The sequence below is a fragment of the Plectropomus leopardus genome, chromosome 12, assembly GCF_026936395.1.
Source record: "Plectropomus leopardus strain MGB_pleo_1.0 chromosome 12, ASM2693639v1, whole genome shotgun sequence".
NCBI lineage: Eukaryota > Metazoa > Chordata > Actinopteri > Perciformes > Serranidae > Plectropomus > Plectropomus leopardus.
In genome coordinates this window covers 17,239,459-17,258,914 of record NC_142187.1, presented here as the reverse complement: position 1 = coordinate 17,258,914, position 19,456 = coordinate 17,239,459, and the positions used below count along the sequence as shown (strand labels likewise).

The following is a 19,456-nucleotide window of genomic DNA, read 5'->3' as shown; positions in this document are numbered from 1 at the left end:
CGTTCTTATTATTTCAAATTGTGCTTGTTTTCCATTATTGGCCGAATTCACATTCCTTTCTTTGCTGTTTTTTTTTCTCCAGTACTGTAGCATGAGTACTTGAATATAATTTGAAAATGGAAGTTACTTAGAAAAAAAACCCCAAAATAAGTGACGAATTAAAATAAAATAAATAAAAACACGTAACAATTACAGTTAAATAACATTTTAAAATGATCAATAAAGACAGACAGAAAGAAATAAAGAGTATGAATGAGCCCCTTGGAAGGGAAGGTGAGATTGGGATTCTGGGGGGTAAATTTTGTAAAGAAAAAAAAAAAAAAAAAAAAATCAATTTTTTCTGTTCTTTAATTAAAGGTCTAGTGTGTAGGATTTAGTGGCATCTAGCTTTGAGGTTGCAGATTGCAACCAATTGACACTTCAAACATGAATGGCCCTTTCAAGAGCTAATGTTTAGTTTGTCCCTTCTGGGCTACTGTAGAAACAATACTGCGGGCTCTGTGGAAGAGAACGAGCTCCGTATGAAGATAATAAACACTTCATTGTAAGGTAGCAAAACATATGTCTTAGCTTTAAGTGATTTTAAACTAATGAAAACATAGTTATGAATATTAGATGTCATTTCTGCTGCGTGATCACCCTAAATCCTAAACACTGGACCTTTAAGAAAAGATTGCATGAGAAGACACTCTGTCTCTACTTCTTTCCCTCTCCGTCCCTCGTGCTGTCTTTATCTCTCCCCCAGGTTTTTTCCCCAGCGTCTCTGAGGTCTGATTGAAGAAATGTGACCTATTCATCACAACTGACATAGTCTTTGTGTTTACAAGGCATGCACGCACACACACACACGCACAGGCGCACACACACACACACACACACCATTTGAAGTGTACTTTGCGTGTTTGCTTGTGATTTGCGAAAGCTCGGCTGTAGGGGGGCGGTGCCCAGGGAGAACCCTGTAAAACAGGGACAACTGCTGTTTTTGGTGTGTGAGTGTGCGTGTGTACATGTGATTGCAGGTACTTTGTTAATCATTTGTAAGCCCCACCAGATGCCATGCAGGGGACCATAGTGCGCGGGGCCTGTCAGTCAACCACCCCTTCATCACACAAACACACACACAAACACACACTCGTGCAGGTGCAGGTGCATATAGCGATCCAACCACAACCCCCTTCCCCCTTGAGGCTGATTAGTATTCATGAGATCTCATGAGGCCCCTTAATACACACGCACAGACACACACACACCGACACACACATATTCTGGTGGATTGGTCCATTCTAATTATCTCCTGGCGTTTATGGAGAGGGCTGATTAGAAGCTGTCAGTGTGACTGATGACGACATGCCATGTTATCCCCCAGAGAGAGGCAGAAAGACAGAGGGGAGGCTGGTCACAGCTGTGGACTCCACTACTTCTCTGTCCTCGTCTCTTTATAGTTGTTGTCTTTTTTCCTTGTAATTCTGCTCCACTAACAGCTGCCTTATTATGTGTCTCCGTAGGTAAACCTGTGATGATCATAACGGAGTTCATGGAAAACGGATCTCTGGACACTTTTCTCAAGGTGAGTCACGGACCAGCTGGAAGGAACACGGCGCACACATTTCCACCAAGGTCAGGGCCTCAAGTCTTTACTAAGGTCATGTGGAAAATGATGTCCCAGCTGTAAAGTGTTTGAGTTCATTCCCCCAAATTGCTGTACTGGAGGGCACATTCTTTTAAAAATATATAAAAGGTGCCAGACTGAAATTGTCTTTAATCTCAAGCCGGAGAATTCAATTTATAAAAAGTTTTCACCAAGGACTTATGTTAACAATGAGCCATTAAAATAAACACTATGCCAGACAATTAGAGGTTATAAACTTGTATTGAGCCACATTCTCTTTTGCAGTCACCACATTAATGAAGTATTTTTCTCTTGGAAAGCTAGTCTTTTTACAAAGTGATTCTGTCTATGCAGTAGAAAGATGCAAATACTTTTGAAAATTTTGCTAAATGACCAGAGACAAAGAGCTGTGGCATTTGCGTTTCCTTTAGAGATACAGTACTTTTATACCTGCTGCTATTGCACTATTGAACAAAGTGAGCACAAGATGCACTTTGTCATGACATTCTTAGTTCTTCTTTAACTGTTCTTATTTTTTGATAAACTATTTTAATACTAGATGATACTTGTTTTTATGCATCTGTTTTAATATCTTTTTATTTTGTGTACTTGTGATGTCGTGTTTTGGATTGATGAATTTCCGGTCTGCGCAACAAATTTACCCTTGGGTACAAATAAAAAAACCTTGAGATAGTAAACCCATAACCACAAGAATACACTGTGCCACACTGGACAAATAAATGCTCCTTCTGGTGGGTGATGTAATATGGTTTGGTTTTGGCCAGGCCCCTAAAAACGCTGCTTAGCTGTGAGCTGTGCTTCCAATATTTCCAAGTTGCCACTCATGGTATTGCAGAAAAAAAAAAAAGCTCCTGCAGCCCTATGGACAACCATCATGAATAGGGTGACTGTAAAACTGTTGACAGAACACCTCAAACTGCAAACACGGTCAATTACTTTCTGTCATGAATTTTTGATCTATGGAGGTTTTAAAGTTATAAAACTCTCCTCAAGCTAAAAAAAAGCAGTTTTAAAAATCTGTTATTTCATCATGTAAAGTCTATGAGCAGACCGGGAACTCACAGGCGGAGCCAGTGGGAGAAACACTACTGCGCATATTCAGTGGGCCGCATACCCTTAAGGAAAACCAGAAAGCTAAGAAAGAAACCTTTTTGATTCTGGCATATGAGCCAGGTGAGCAATTTCATTGGACTGACTAGGCACCATCTTGGTGCTCAGTATCTCGGAGTTGTTCTACATGTATGGTTTTCACCTGCTCATCCAAAAAAACATACGACCACCTACCGGTAACATACATTCAATCAGGAACACTCTTGTCATAGATTAAAGTATTTATTGCAACAGATGCAGAAATGCTCCCTGGATTAGACGAGTAGCATGCAACGCCAAAACAGGGAGTGAAATGTAGAACACCCACACCCCACATGTACACAAGAGTAGGCGAAAAGCTAAACATTAAAACATGAAATACCACTGTGAGCTTTGATTGATGATTGGACTCTGAATTAGAAAGGTGGAGGCTCGGTTGGCTGAGGCAAAGCTTTTGCCAGCAGCGGTGTGTGGTAGAATTGGTGCAGCCGTATCAGAGAGTTGTTGTGAGAATTGTGATTGATGTGTGACTGATTAGAACGATGATTCAATCAGTGGGCTGTCAGCTGATCACAGCTGCGGCATATGACTTCCGTGTCCTGCATTAACTAATGGGATGCTTCATATCTCATATTACAGTTAAAGAGTAAGCTAAAATATGTTTCAGAAAACATGTAAGGCAAGAGGAAGACAGAATAAAGAATCTTTGTTCATATTTAATCAGCACTGCTTAGTTCACCGTTTGATCTCAATTTGGCGCCCACTTCCTGTTTACAGATGAGCACAGAGATCTGAAGCTGGAGGAAAGTTTAAAGGGATAGTTCGGGTTCACGCCCCATCTGTTTCTGCAAACTGGGGACTGGCCCAAGGCCAGCTACCGTATGTAATACACTGACTATACATGAGTATCTCATACAGCCCCACCTCAAAAATCCTTAGGTATTCCTTTAATGTAGTTCATATACACAAACTACCCACACAAAGATGGCTGAAAATCTTCAAAGTATCCCCATAAAAGATCATACATTATTTATTGTGTGACGCTAGGAATACGAAAAAGGCAGCACATCATCACTGAACGGCCCACTGTAGAAGAATAGTTGCCATGTATAATTTTGCATTATGTGAGTTTAAGTGATAGAAAACGCTAAGGCAGCGCCTTCAAGTTCGGAGGCTTGCATCATCACTCGTAGACCTTCAGGCAATTGAGACTGCTTCAAGTCGAGCAGTGCGGTGTACGTGCAGTGTAAGGTGAGAAAGTGGTGAATTTACAGCTCACAGCAAGTTAATATAACACAGTCTCTGGCTTTTGTGGGTATACAGTGTCGGCGAAAAATGTCGTTGTGCATGTACAATTCGTCGATAGGGGTGTAACACTGAATGCCCACCTGAGCCTGTTCAAACTTTATAACTCTATATGGAAAACAATGACTCGTCAAATATTTATAATCAACAGTTGGGTACTGCCCTAGAAAAAACAGGAAAAAAGTAAAATTACTACTGTCTTTGTATCAGTGAGTATGGACACAGAATTGTATGAGAACAGAATGATTCAGGCGGATGAGGGACCTCCCCAGGCTTTCATCACATGATGTCTGATACTGGGTCTATGAAATGCACTTAGTGTCCATATCCCAGAGCAGAAAACAGCAGCAGACTGCTGACAAATGGGCAATAAAGCAAAGAAAGTGTATTGCTTTGTGAGCAACATTTGCTCTGTCGGGGAATACAAAAAATGAACAGTTCATGTCAAGAGCAATGTAATACCACAAAAGTCAGAATAGCAGCCGAGTAAAACTACAAAAATAACTTCAGAAAAACCAAAAGGAACACAGTTTAAACATGAATACATGGAGAAATACAGTTGGCTTAAGTATTTCCAAAGACATTTGCTGATCAGGCCTCTGAAAATGAACTCTAAAGAGACTGGTTTAAAAGAAAATACTGTTTGCAGAGCAAGTGAAAGACTATAGAGTTTAAATCCATGCCAGAGTATAACAAAACTAAGTCCTGAAAAGCAGATTCAACTGAAGGTTATTGCTGAACCCCTTATCAGTGAACTGATTAAAAAATCTGTGGAAGGAAGTCTGCAAAGGTATTGCTTTGTTATTGAAATCGACATTATGGCATCGAGTTAGACAAGCCTGTCACTCAATATGCCATTACGTGGATTGATGTTTTTAAAGAATTAGTCCTAAAAGCCTCCCTCCGAAACATATCACAAACCTGCAGGCTTATGAAGTCTATTTGGGAAATCAAGATATAATTTTTCAAAATTGATAGAAGCATTTCTTAAAATGCCAATTACATAAACAAAAGCGTGGATCTTTATTTAATTGCAGATGCGGAAGACAAGCTTGGTGTTGTAAATTTTGATAAATGTGTTATTTATGATTCCTATTCATCCAAAAATATGCGGCAGAAGTAGCAAACATAGCTGTATTGATTGAGCTAAGGAGCCTTGAATTGGGTTTCGCAGACGCCCAGATGAATAGCTTGTTGCAGCCGTGGTGCGTCTCACATTGAAAGTCCCCCTGATTCATATTCAGAGTTGTTTGTCAGCCAGTAAAATCACTGCAGTGCTCCAAAGCCATTAAAGCCTGTGATGATAGGCCCGTCGCTAAATAGACACCAATCCCATCAGCAACACTGAAGTAAAATGAAATAAAATCTGAGGGATAAAAAAATGGCCTGAAACACACACACACACACACACAATCACAAAGACACACACACACGCATGTTGTGTGTTACAGTATGTATTGTAATGAGGGTCATAAAGAGTGTCCACAGTGGCTCAATATAATTATGGAATTTTATGGGTTTTACAGCTCATCCGTGCTCCTGGCATCCATATGTGTCTTTAATTATGCTGGCCATTTATTAAGCAGTCATCCCTCGGAAATAACAAAACCACTGCTCTTCCTCTCTTATTCTCATGTCTCTACCTCCTGTACAGTAGCCTTTCTATAGTCTTTAGTGCAAGCTACACTGTGCAACATGGATCTGAAAAGCTTGGGTACGACATCAAGTTTGATGTATGCAGACTGTACAATGACAACTGCTACTGAATTGCAGACTACGACGTAAGTCCATTAACGTCAATACTCAAGAACAAAACGTCATCAGCGTGCGTCATCATCTATGTCCCTGTAGTCGTTAAGAGAATAATGAAACAAACATGAATTCAGCCCGTGCTATCGTGGCCTTATGTGTGTCAAAGTCTGAAGAAGAGGTCGTCGCTGGGTAAAAGAGGCCAACTTGGCATGCCAATTTTGCAATGAGAGTCTGAAGTGAGTATTAGCATCCACTAGCATTTAGCATTCACTAGTAGTGTCAGGATGAACAGTGCGTCATTTCATGCAGCATTGCTACTGGTTGGTTGGTAGATGTAGGTCATAACAGCAGTCCCGCATTGGGATTTTCATCCTAAATTTGTGACACTGGGTGTGTGACCGTGACAATGGCCATCTTTGAACCTCTCTTAATGCCGCGTTTCTTTTACAATGGTCATTTTTGTCTGGGACTGACCAAAAATCGCACAGTGTACACCAGGCTTTAGAAAGTGTCTCTTCTGATAAAAACTTAAGTAATATGCCAGAATTTGCCAAAAGTCTCATTTGCCATCGTCACCTCTCTCATCCATCTCCTTCATCTCCTTGTCTAACCTTTCTGCCCTGCATTTGTCTCCTCTCTCTTTCCCTGCCCTGCCCACCCTTCTTCCTCCTCCTTCCTGGCAACGCAATGTGGTGGGCAGATTGATAGAGGAAGTCTGTAGGTTTGTTAGACAGTCCAATCAATCAGCATCTCACAAAACCACCGGCTAATTAACTTACTCCACAGCTGCCGAGGGAGTGAGAGAGAAAGAACGATAGAGGAAGGGAAAGAGGAGGGGGGGCCACACAGATGCAGAAAGATGAGGGAAGATAGATAGATAAATGGAGATCGAGTCAAAGTAATACAGAGTTCTCTCTCTCTGAAACAGAGACTGAGGACAGACAGAGATGGATGGAGGGAACAGTGAGACAGAGGGAAGGAGAGATGATATAAAGGAGAGAGGGTGACTGATAACATGGATGGCTTTTTAACGGGGACCGTTGGCCCAGGGCAGAAATAATTGGCAGAGGAAGGTGAGCTGGACCATCATCGATCAACAGGCGCCGCACTCTGCCAAAGACAGCTCAAATCTGAAATCCAGTGAGTTCTGCTTGCACACACGGTCAGTGTTAGAGAGGAAAGTTTTGTCTGCTCTGTCAGATCCAATCCTCTGCAAGTAGGATTTTTTGGTACTGCTCTATTGATCCCCGGGTAGAGAAATTCATCTTTTGCTTGCCGCCCTGCAGAGAGGTCAAAGCGGAGGGTTAGCAGGAGCTGGAAGGGAATCAGAGTCTGGCTCGGGACATCTCAGTTGCGCGGATTGTTGCCATCACAGACGTTTGAATCCTGGCTCGAACCTTCACTTCCAGCTGAGGTTGTTGAAGGACTTGGCTGTAATCACTGTGCTGCTCTGGTGCAGCTTAATGTCAGCATTTACACTCTGTGCTGTGTATCAGTTCGCCTCTCTCCTTGTCTCTTGCTCCAGAAACATGACGGCCAGTTCACGGTGATCCAGCTGGTCGGCATGCTGCGTGGCATCGCTTCAGGTATGAAGTACCTGTCAGACATGAGCTACGTTCACCGAGACCTGGCAGCGCGGAACATCCTGGTCAACAGCAACCTGGTGTGTAAGGTGTCTGACTTTGGCCTGAGTCGGGTTCTGGAGGACGATCCAGAGGCTGCCTACACTACAAGGGTAAGACACACTCTCATGTGCTGCGGCTGTCATAAACAAATGTTACCTCCAATTACAGTTCACCTCCTTATTGACCTCTGTATTGTTGGATTCAGTCCAAATCTAAACCAGAGATGCATAAAATAATCTAAAAATAGACTGGAGGATGATTAGACCTGTTAAAAAATGTGGTTGACCCGAACAGACCCAAAAAAAACCAAATAATATGTCATGTGTCTCTCCACACTCTCCTTCTCACGGTTAAAAATCTTCGACACACTACAAACTGATTTCACTTGGATCGACTCAGGTATAACCCTCATTCAACACTCATATGGACTCAAAAACAAGAGGCACAAGAGGCTGCTCTTCACTGTGAATGAATCCTCCAAATTACATTTTCTCTGCATTCATGACTCAAAAGGTGGCCAAAGGGTGGGATGTGAAGCAGTTGAGAAAGTTGTTGCAAATTTCTTCCGACACGGGGTAGTGAAAACCCAGCGTGAACCAATCATGCTTGTTTTGATTCCCACAGGAAACAGAAAAAGCACTTCAAAACAAATGTGGGAAAAGCTGATCACTGCAGGCAAAGCCACTTTTCAATGCAATATAACTTTAACAAGCCACTTGAAAATGATGCATGAAAACACATCACTCAGGAAATTAACCACTGTGTTTGTTTTCCAGAGTAGAAATGGGAGAAAATTACTGTCCAATCAGAGCTGAATATGTACACTGAACAAAAATATAAACGCAACTGTTTTGTTTTTGCTCCTATTTTTATGAGTTGAAATAGATGGTGTAAGACTTTTGTCTATTGCACACAAGACCCATTTCTCTCAAATTTGTTCAAAAACATGTTTAAGTCCATGTTAGTGAGCACACACAGGTGTGCCTTCGGATAGTCACAATGAAATACTGCTCTAAAATGTGCAGTTTTATCTTGAAAATGACATTTATTAGGATTTCACATGACTAGTGCTACAGAAATGCATTTTTCAGTCACAGACACCAGCAAAGAATCAGTCAGTGTCTGGTGTAGCCACCACATGCCTCATGTAGTGCGACACATCTCCTTTACATATAGTTGATTAGGTTGTTGATTGTGGCCTTTTGAGTGTTAGCCCACTACCCCCTTATCATGCCTTATCATGCTACACTATGAGGTCATGGCTACGAATAATTTGCATGATAATGGGTGTCGAGATCTCGTCACAGTGTCTCAGTGAGACGCACCTGTGTTCCCTCTCCATAGCTTGTTCCAGCCCATACCATAACCCCAATGCCGTTGGCATTAGCAAATCGCTCGCCCACACCAAACACGCTGTCCGCCATCTGCCTAGTTAAGTGAAAACCATGATTCATCCATAAAGAGAACACTTCTCCAAAGTGACAGATGCCACTAAAGTTGAGCCATTGCCCGCACAAGTTGGTTTTGATACACTGCAGTCAGGTCAAGACCCTGATGAGGACGATGAGCACGGAAATCAGCTTTCCCGAGACAGTTTCTGACAGTTTGTGCAGAAATTATTTGGTTGTTCAAAACCAGCTGTTGAATCAGCTGTTCAGGTGGCTGGTCTCAGATAATCCTACATAGACGCTAGACGTGGAGGTCCTGAGCTGGTGTGGATACACGCTATCTGCGGTTGCGAGGCTGGTTGGATGTACTGACAAGTTCTCAGAAACAACACTGGAAATGGCTTATGGTAGTGAAATGGACATTCAATTGACGGGCAACAGCTCTGGTGGACAGTCCTGCCTCAAAATTGTGACATCTGTGGCATTGTGTCATGTGACAGAAGTGCATATTTAAGAGTGCCCTTTTATCGTGACCCTCCCAAGGCACAACCTTTGAGTAATAATGTTGTTTATTCAGCATCTCAATATGCCACACCTGTCAGGTGGATGGATTATCTTTGGAAAGGAGAAGTGCTTTGTAACAGAGTTTAACAAATTTCTTAAAAATACTTGAGAGAAATAAGCCTTTTGTGTGCATTGAAAAACTCTTAGATCTTTTACTTTAACTAATGAAAAATGGGAGTGAAAACAGAAGTGTTGTGTTTCCATTTTTTATCAGTGTAAATTATGCTGAATACAAAAGGAAGCTGCAGTTTTATGAGTGGAAAGTGTTAGTTCAAATGTGAACAGAGTGTCAGGTAGACACAGACCTGACCCCCCTGGCTATAGAGCTGGACTCCATACGAGTGGATATAATTCTGACAACTCAAGCCCAGCGTCTGGTCTCACTCACTTCAGTGGAAACTGAGTGAAACTGTGATATGTATATTAATAATGTTCTGTAAAATGCTTCTGTAACACCTGGGCAAAGACATATGCCTCCAAAACTGTATTACATGTTGCAGTTGGTTTTCTAAATATGCGATAATGACACGCAACTGATGGCAAAAACGTTCATAACATTAAATGCACATATGGGGTGAACACATGCGAACTTCATGTTCCTTCCTATATACATTCAAATCAAAGACCTCTTTGGTAACATCACCATACTCTCATAGAGCACGGAGAGAATGAAGAAACTCAAACGTCAGTGAGTTAAACCACTGCGGAGTAACTCATCTAAAATGCCCACAAGGAGATGGCATTATTCATATTCATAGGAAGTGTTGGGGATGTTATTTTTAATATGGCATTAGCATTGCCCTGGGATGAGTGTATCAGCCGCTGACTGCTCTATTGCAATCACACACACACCCCCACTGATGTCAGGAGACCTAGATGGAGAGCTGCAGGCATGAAGGGGGGGGGAGAAAGGGAGAGGCCAAGGCAGAGATGGGGAAGAGACAGAGAGAGAGGAGTGGATATCAAATAAGACGGAGATCAGGGGAGGCTGAGAGAGAAAGAGAGAGAGAAAATAAGGAAAGGCAAGGGAAGGATCCAGTGAGAGCAGTTAAGAGAAAAAAAAGAGGATGGGGTAGGGGTGGACAGGGGGTGGTGGAAACAAAAGTACAGTGCCGAGTGACTTGGCAGCTTTGTCTTTTATTTGACTTTGACCAAGCAGAGATGGGGAATGCTAGGTGGTGCAGAGGCAGCTGCCGCATGTTAAAAAGCTGAACCGAGCCCTATAGAGGTATGGTGTGTGTGTTTGTGTGTGTGTATTAGACAGAGAGAGAGCGAGAGGGGGCGGGGTACCTTACTGCCTATTGTGTCTATACAGTGGAATCCTTTTGATCTGTGCACCAACAACAAAGGCAGGAGAAGTGCGGACGAATAAAAAAAGACAGCAAAAGACAGTCAAGTGTAAGGATAAACACTGGAGCAAAGATTAGAGAGGTATTTTGTTAAATTGTTTACAATCTCACCCGCTCTGTTCTCAAAGGCAGCACTTCACTGAGCTTGTCCGCAGCTGCCATCTTGTAATTCGTTTTGTCAGCCCTACTCTTGATTTATCACAGCCCTGAGCCACAAACGTACTAATAAAGCAACCTTAACATATTCACACCAGTTTTAGGGTGTTCAGCGAGACATATTCTATGTATTCAGTGTGTGCTGACTGTGTTTTTGTTACAGGGAGGAAAGATCCCCATCAGATGGACGGCTCCTGAGGCCATTGCCTACAGGAAGTTCACCTCAGCCAGTGATGTGTGGAGTTACGGTATCGTCATGTGGGAGGTGATTTCATATGGAGAGAGACCCTACTGGGAGATGTCCAACCAGGATGTGAGTCACAAACACATACATCATGTCTCAGTCACAGTCGCAAAGATTAAAGCCCCTTTTACGCTGCCTGCTCCAGGCAGGAATGTTCCACTGTTATTCTGCTTTGCTGTTCTTTATAAAAACGTATGATCGATGAATAAGGGAAGAGACTTGTCTTGTCTCGGCTTTAAGCAGCCTAGGTAGTAACAGTGTCTGTGTCAAAGGAACATGGACGGGACAAGTGTGGTGTTTTGCGACGTGTGAATATGTGCAACCCACTCCTGGAAGACTTTAAAGGCAGCCAGCAGCAGTTAGCAGCTAACTCAGAAAAGAACAGCAGCCGAAAATGTCCGCAAATTGGTGAGACAGTGATGTCAGGGAGCTCCTTACCCTCTAAGCAGAGGGTGAGATCGGCCACCATATACCAGGAACAGTAAATTATTATTATTATTGCCTTGTTATTCCTTTGTTATTACTGAGAAAGTGCTGCCTGCCATTATGCTTGCATTGTTTGGTTCTGTATTGAAACCAAAGCCAGCGTAATGAAGAGTCTTCATTAAGGCCTCATCGTAGTATCTCTGTGTAAGAAGTGCTTGTGTTTTCCTCAATCTTCAGCTCCATTCTTAACAATGAGAGGGAATATTCCAGGACATTTTTATTTCACTCTGCTGTATTGATCACAGAACCTGATATTTTATCCTCTCTCCCTTCAGGTGATCAAAGCAATAGACGAGGGCTACCGTCTTCCCGCTCCTATGGATTGTCCTGTGGTGTTGCACCAGCTTATGCTAGACTGCTGGGAGAAGGGACGCAGCGACAGGCCAAAGTTTGGACAGATTGTCACAATCCTGGACAAGCTCATCAGAAACCCAGCCAGCCTCAGAGAGCTGGCAAACAGCTCAGCATGGTCAGTGGGAGACAGCTCTAAATTAAAGCTGTAAATTCAACATTTTCACATGCATATAATCTTGAGATACTTGGATTAGATTACAGGGTGGCGCATGCATACAGTAGACACAATCTCTGCCTTCGATCTACATTATAAATCTACTTTGTCAGTTTTGAAAATTGTGCAAAGCAGGAAATGTCATTTTTTTCTATAAAATCACATTCTTATCTTTTCTCAACAAAGTAACATTTATCAGTGAAAGGGTATGAATATAGGATTGTGGACTGTCATATACATAGTCTTACATTGAGTTAAGACTTCCTGCCTCCCCAGCTGTATTGCACATATCCACAGAATATCATTATTTCTACATTTACATTTCATACTTCAGGTATTTAGCTGATGTTCAGAACCTGACCAGCATAGTGTGCAAAAGAATTCTTTTCAGTCCCTTTTAGGAGGCGACACATCGAATTGCAAAAAATAACAAATCCCAGCAAAATTGAAAAAACAACAGAAGCTCAAAAGCACCACTAACAAAGGCCTACACACTGTAGACACAAAGAACATTGTGACCTGAAAGAAGATACAGGTCTTTCAGACTATGGCATGGCTTTAAAGAGACAGTTCACCTCACATTGAAAAATGCATGTTTTTCCTGTAGTGCTATGGATCTATCCAGATTATTTGGTGTGAGTTGCAGAGTGTTGGAGATATCAGCCAAAGAGATGACTGCTTCCTGACCAATAAAATGGAACTAGATGGCACTCGGCTTGTGGTGCTCAAAGCAATAATAGTTCATACATGAAACTGCTCACAACAAAGTCTGTGGATTATTTTGAGTAACTTCTCATGATTTCTGGATACAGACATTGCTGTAGAGTTTTTCAAATCTATTTTTTGCACTTTGACCACCATAAGCTGAGTGCCATGTACATATTTCCATAATATTGGGAGAGAAGGCAGACATCTCTACAGCCGATATCTCTCAACACTCATACCAAAACAATTTAGACTGAAAATCACTACAGGTAAGAGGAAAAATGTGTAATATTGATTTTAGAGTGAACTATCTCTTTAACTAAAGTATGCAGAATGGTATGTGTGTCCAGATGCAATTGCCTTTACATATTCAAGGTATTTTCTAAGTTGGACCATGCAAATGAGTAAACATAGAGATCATTTATAACAATTTATAGCAACAGAAAGCAAACCAATGAGTCAAAGGGTCCAACAAGTGAGTTCATGTGCGCTTATACGAGGGGCAGTAGTGAGGGGATGAATCATTTTTCATACTTATCCATTAATGGTTAAGTTAAGTTTAGGTTTATATTTTCTTTTTACATTGGATATGAGTCTGTTATGCTGCAGTTGTAGAACTTAAGCTATTCTATTCAAATGCAGAACGCCATGAAAGAACATTAACTGGCTGTTCACATGGCTCTGCAAACACTTTTTATCCCAATGAATAGAGTTAGACAACAACAACAACTCCAAGGACAAATAACTGGTTAGCACCGATCGGAATCTGTTATTTAGCCACTCAACACGACAACATGTCATTGAGTTGTGAGTGTGCTTTGTATCTCAGCAGGGAGGACCCGTCCACACCAGAGTTCAGTGTGAGCACAGTGGATGAGTGGTTGGAGGCCATCAAGATGGGCCAGTATAAGGAGAACTTTTCCAGTGCTGGATATGTCAGCTTGGACTCAATCCTCTACATCAGTGTCAGGTACAGATGGCTGGTGACTCATCCCAGTTAAATAAAACACTCAAAGGGTCAACATTGGCAGTAGACATACTTTATTCCACTTGAGTGTCATTTGAAATTAAAGAAGGGGATTTACCCAAGTATCTAGGACATGGAACTTCAGCAGCTGCTTGGCATTTGAGAGACATAGTAAATTATTTCTGTCATTAATGATATTTTTTTCTGTCTTCCTTGTAGTGAATTGGCTAAGATGGGCGTGAGTCTTGCTGGCCACCAGAAGAAGATTTTGTCCAGCATGCAGAGCCTGCAGACCCAGGGGACGCATGTCCAGGTATAACAGTTTTCCACATAAACACACAGTGAGACAGAGCCAAAATGGATGCTCCTGCGAAGAGTTTCCCCAACCGAAATGGAGTTGTAATGGATACTCTGTGCTCGGGCCTCCATTGATTTTGAGACACACACTGAGACGGAGACAACATGGACGCTTGACTCCTTCACCTTCTCGCAGTTTCACCATTCTTCCCATCCCTCGATGGGCACTACTGGCTTTAGCACTCAGCAGCAACACAGCCACCATTACGGAGCAACAGAGAGACACACGTCCAGCAACTAGAGCATCCAAGACCATTTCACATCATATCAGCTCAACAAAAGAAGAAAAAAAATATTCTTAACAAAAGAAATGACAAAAAAAAAGACAAATTAGAATATAATTATCATCACTGTCTGTGAGGTGTACAGTTGTTTTTTACTGTCATTTTGTTTTGGAGTTTTCACCTTGAAGAGTTTAAAAAGGGTCAGAGGATATGTATATGTGTAGATATATGTTTATATGGGCTGTGTGTCCCACAACCGTAGAGATGGACCTAACGTTTGTATTGGTGATGAGGTTTATATCGCTCAACCTTAATGGGAGTTATTACCTAGTACATGTATGGCCCCTTCTATTGCTCTCTGTATACAGAAAGCCAATAAATGAGCTGAGATTCAGAATGACATGAATGTGTGGGGTGAGGGGGAAAGAAAACTGGACCTTTAGCGATAGAGAGGGATGTAGATTTTGCTTGCTCATGTAGGATGGAAGTATGATTCATTTAAATGGTGTATTTGACCAGGACAAGGGCTTCCCTAGAGACTGCTCTCAAAACACACTTCCATAGCAACTAGACCCAGCGCACCTTTGCCAGTCTGCTTGCACTTGTGATGTAACTGAGTGCAAAGAAAGTGCTTGAGCTGCAGTTGGCACAAACACATTTTTACTCTTCCATAACTGTCTATTCCCAAACAACATTGCCTATTCAGCTGTTACAGTATGATGTTGTTGGGAATGTTTCAGCCCAAAAGTTTGCCTTCCCATGATGTGTTAACAAAGTTATAGTGTTTTGTGTAGAGCGAAGGTGATGCCAAGGTCATCATAGAGTTGACACTGATGAGAACGTGTACTTTGTTTTTCCAGTGTTGTGCCATGTACAGTAGTAACCTTGAAATGTTCATCTGGCCAACCATTCCTACGATACTCTGTGCTTTCATCAGCTCTGGATGGTAGCACAAGGCCAGTCCCAGTAATTACAGTGTTTTGTTCAAATAGTCTGCTTGATGAAAAGGAGCATTGGAATGGACCTTTTTTTCCCCAGCAAGCCGAAAATACACGCAGTGTTGATTTTCAGCGGTGCCACCAACAGAGGGTAAAAAAAAAGATCATTTGTGTGTCTTGTACTGTCTCACATACTTGCTATCAGTCATGCCAACCTGTTTCAAGCATACCAAGTTTCAAACCAATACTGATAAGGTAAATTTACAAAACAATGTTTACAGCGAGAAGCAAATAAATTGGTTTGTTGGTTTTCCTTATCAGAGGGAAACTGCTGCTTATCACAATACATACAAGCTTAGATATGATGGGACCCTCTTTGTGTGCACTGCATTAATGGCACTGAACCTGCTTTAGTGTACTCCAAAACCCAGTTTTAATATATGTGGTACTCTATAGGACCAACAGTGGCATAAAGTACAGTATATATGATTGTATCATAGTGTAAAATATGTACAGTGTTGATTTCCAATGTTAGAATGTTTGTAATGATAACGATGATGATGATGTACTTTCATTGTGAAAAAGAGATTTCAGAAGTACTCGTTCAGGGGCGGGTCATACAGGAAAAGTGAAGGGAGGTGGTCTAAACAAAGGAATGTAGCATGGCGTAAAGCTTCAGCTTTGATTGACAGGTGACAGTGACTGCAGTTTCTACCATAGTGTTAGAATGAGTAGAATGGACTTTCCTTATTGATACACTGGCTTAATTTGCGAACATCTCTTAACAGTAAATACATGCACCTTTTAAAGCCTGCATCAGCCTTCAAAACAAACTTTAAAAAATGCTTGTTTGAATGAGGTAAGGTGGAAGGAGGGAGACGTCCACAGATCAAATTTCTATCCACTGACATCACAAATATTTGCTAAACCCCTCCCCCTAGCAGAAATCGTCCAATCATAGCTAAACAAGCATAACAGGTAATGGCAGACCTGTCATGGCTTGCATTCTCTGCATGCTGAAGCAAATTTGCACGAAGTACTTGGCATTTAAAGAGTCTGGAGGGTCTTTATGGCCTGTCCAAAATTCAAAATACAGGGCAAAAGTGTAAGGAACAGATTAAACAGTGTTTGTCTGGTCTAATGTGAAACTATAACTGTTTGCATGTACAACTAACCAGCTAACTAAGCATTTTCTGGGGCGCCCAGTAGCTCAGTTGGTGGAGTGGGCACCCCGTGCACAGAGGCTCGCTGAGTCCTCACCGCAGCGGCCGTGGGTTCAATTCTGGCCTCGGCCCTTTGCTGCATGTCATCCCCAATCTCTCTTCCCTTTTCACGCTTAAGCTGTCCTGTCAATAAAGGCAAAAAGCCTGAAAAAATAATCTTTAAATAAATAAATACATACATAAATAAATAAAGCATTACTTCCAACACAAAGTTGAATGGCATTAATGAACTAGGTTACATTTGTCTGTGGGGTTACACATTTTACAAAAATAAAAGCCCCATTCACAACTAGCTCATAAACTGTATCGCATTTCTCCACTGAGTTTAAGCTGGTTTTGGATACCATCAGAGTAAGGATACCATTAGCTGTTGTCTTGTTTTTTGATTGGATTTGCAGAAGCAAAACCACCCAACATTACCCTAGATAACACTATGTTTGGCAAATACATTATTTTGTTCTCATACTAAAAGCCTTTTCTCTTATAATATTAAAGTAAACTGTGTTATTTGAAAATCTGAACAAGTTTTGCCCATTTTTAACCCTGGGATTTCATTCAAACTTGTGAGCTTGACACAATAAAAACTCAGCTGGAGATAGTGTTTTCAACCGGCTCATGGAGCTGAGGTTACCTTATCCAGCCTGGCTACTGAAATATGCCAGTGACAGTTGTCCTTTCAGCCAGACAAAAATGATGTTCAGTGGCTAGAAATGAGAAGTCTGATTTTGTCTACGTCTGTCAGAAATCAAGGACCCAGTGATTTTAAAATGCTACAAATGTTGTCCACAAATGTTGTCTCTTTGTGTTCGAAATCACATACTAATATATTTCCTACTTTCCTAATGTATCCCCTTTTACATACTCAATATGTATTTACTGCATACTGCCTAAAAAATGAAAAAAATTAGTATGCCATCACCAACAGACTGTTCACACTGATGCATACTCAAGAGACTGACGGCTGGTTTGACGCAGCCAGCGAATTTCACGTCCTTAAACCTTGCAGCAAATTTATAAACAGGCATTACTTGGATAAACTGACCAGATATTGTAAGTATAAATAGTTTCTTATTTAAACTTATAAAAGTGACATAATTACATCTTTTTGCCTGGCTTAAAATCTCTGCCATCACGCCATCTGATGAGATGTCATGCATTATGGGGCTGTTGAATATGTCCAGTAACCTCACATCTCATACTCAGAAATTCTTGCTGTTGTACATGCGGGCATTTCTCATGCAAACAGAACCACACACTATGCAGTGTTAATGCTTTACATACTCTTCTTCACATCATATGAATAGTATGCTAGTATGCGATTTCGAACACAGCCTTGTTGTACAGTATATTGTGTGCCACTCTAGAATGGAGAGTTTTACAAGCATAATAGTAACTATGAGGGCCAGGCTTATACAACAGTCAGTTGGCAGCAGATTGACAATTTCACCACTATAAGTCGTTTTACTTGTGCATTTTCTGCCCAATTGTGACACAACACAAAATACAATTTGGAGAGTCTGAAACTGTTAGTACATTCTACTCTTGCTAACTCTATGATTTCACTCTAGCGGACTACCCTTGACCGCTGGCCTTTTAGATGCCTTATTTACTGAGCTATTGTTCTTTTCTGTTGCCCTATAGAGGCGATATTAAGAGTAAAGTGTATGTACAGGTAGTATTTATCTGTGTTCTTAAGATGACCTCACATCAACACCCTGGTTTTGTAACATCCCCTCCAACAGCACCTTCACTTTGATTCCTCTGAGCAGAAACAAAGTTGTTTTGTTCTGCAATTATTTCAATGAATCCTAAAGCTGATGACCTGTAAAAGCTGATAGAGAAATTTGCAGAATTGTTCTTATTTATTTGAGTCATGAGATATTCAATTAGACTATGGATGTGATTAGCTTAGAACTTGGTAGACTCCATTTGGTTGCAAAATTATTTTCATGTGCCAAATTTCCTCATGCGATGTCAGGGTTAGAAAAATACCATTTCACTCAAAAATATGGGTGCATTGCAACAAACCTCCTTTTTACAAGTTTATTCAACACTCAAATTTCAACACGAAATTTAAAGAATACAAGGTTCATACCTGCACTTTTCAACTCTCAAAACCCCAGGTTTGTGTCACTATTCACCCTATCAAGGTTAGCTATGTGGGTTGGTTTGCTTGATCTCAAATACAGTGTTTGTCCTCCATTCCCCACCAGGTCTGTATTGTAAGTGTTCATGAGTGACTCTCATTCAAGACTTTTAGCTCTCTCTCTCTCTCTCTCTCTCCTCTATCTCTCTTTCTTTGCCCACCGTACAATGCTTATTTGTCCCCATGCCAATTTCCTCTGCGTTGCTTGTTGTAAAGGGTGTAGGCATTCTAATGTCTTTCATGTTGCTGTAATAAATATGCTAATATTTCTAATTTCTCACCTGAAGCCTGCAGTGTCTTTTTCTTTCACACATTCTCTGCCTTTTTCTTTCTGTCTCCCTCCCTCAGACACACACACACACACACGCACCAGAAATATGCTTATCCATTCGCACAATTCCACAGTACAATTACACTGCAGAATACGACGGTATAAAACTCAAAATGCCTTTACATGAAAGTGTTATGAAGCCCTCGCTTAATTATTTTTCCACTGTGTAACAAAGCCTGAACGTATTACATTTTGTTTTGTTGAGTGTCTGATCAGTCTTGCAGAAAATCTGCACATGGCTGGGATAGCAGTGATGAAATTCCCATCATAACATTCTTGAATGCCAAAAATATGGCCCTCCTGCAACCACATCTTCATTATCAGTGTGTGTGTGTGTGTGTGTGTTCCTTACTGAAAGATAATTCTGTCTCATGGGAGGAGGAGGTCAGCGACTCCTGGCCTTGGTTAACCCCTTAATGTACTGGCCCAGTTGCTGTCACTCTATGTTAGCGCCATTACACCTCATTTA

General features: G+C 41.3%; 1 protein-coding gene across 2 annotated transcripts in view; it reads left to right on the top strand.

The window, feature by feature from the left end:
- The window catches only part of LOC121952031 (ephrin type-A receptor 3), a 111,754-nt gene extending 92,818 nt beyond the window's left edge, over positions 1 to 18,936 (top strand). Inside the window, exons 14-19 of one of the 2 annotated variants that reach the window (XM_042498541.2) lie at positions 1,506 to 1,567; positions 7,302 to 7,511; positions 11,022 to 11,171; positions 11,864 to 12,057; positions 13,631 to 13,771; positions 13,988 to 18,936. In XM_042498541.2, the coding sequence (XP_042354475.1) occupies positions 1,506 to 1,567; positions 7,302 to 7,511; positions 11,022 to 11,171; positions 11,864 to 12,057; positions 13,631 to 13,771; positions 13,988 to 14,087 (857 nt within the window). In that variant the 3' untranslated portion in view covers positions 14,088 to 18,936. The remainder of the gene's footprint in view (positions 1 to 1,505; positions 1,568 to 7,301; positions 7,512 to 11,021; positions 11,172 to 11,863; positions 12,058 to 13,630; positions 13,772 to 13,987) is intronic. The other variant, XM_042498542.2, reaches the window with a different exon arrangement.
- The last annotated feature ends 520 nt before the right edge of the window (positions 18,937 to 19,456 follow it).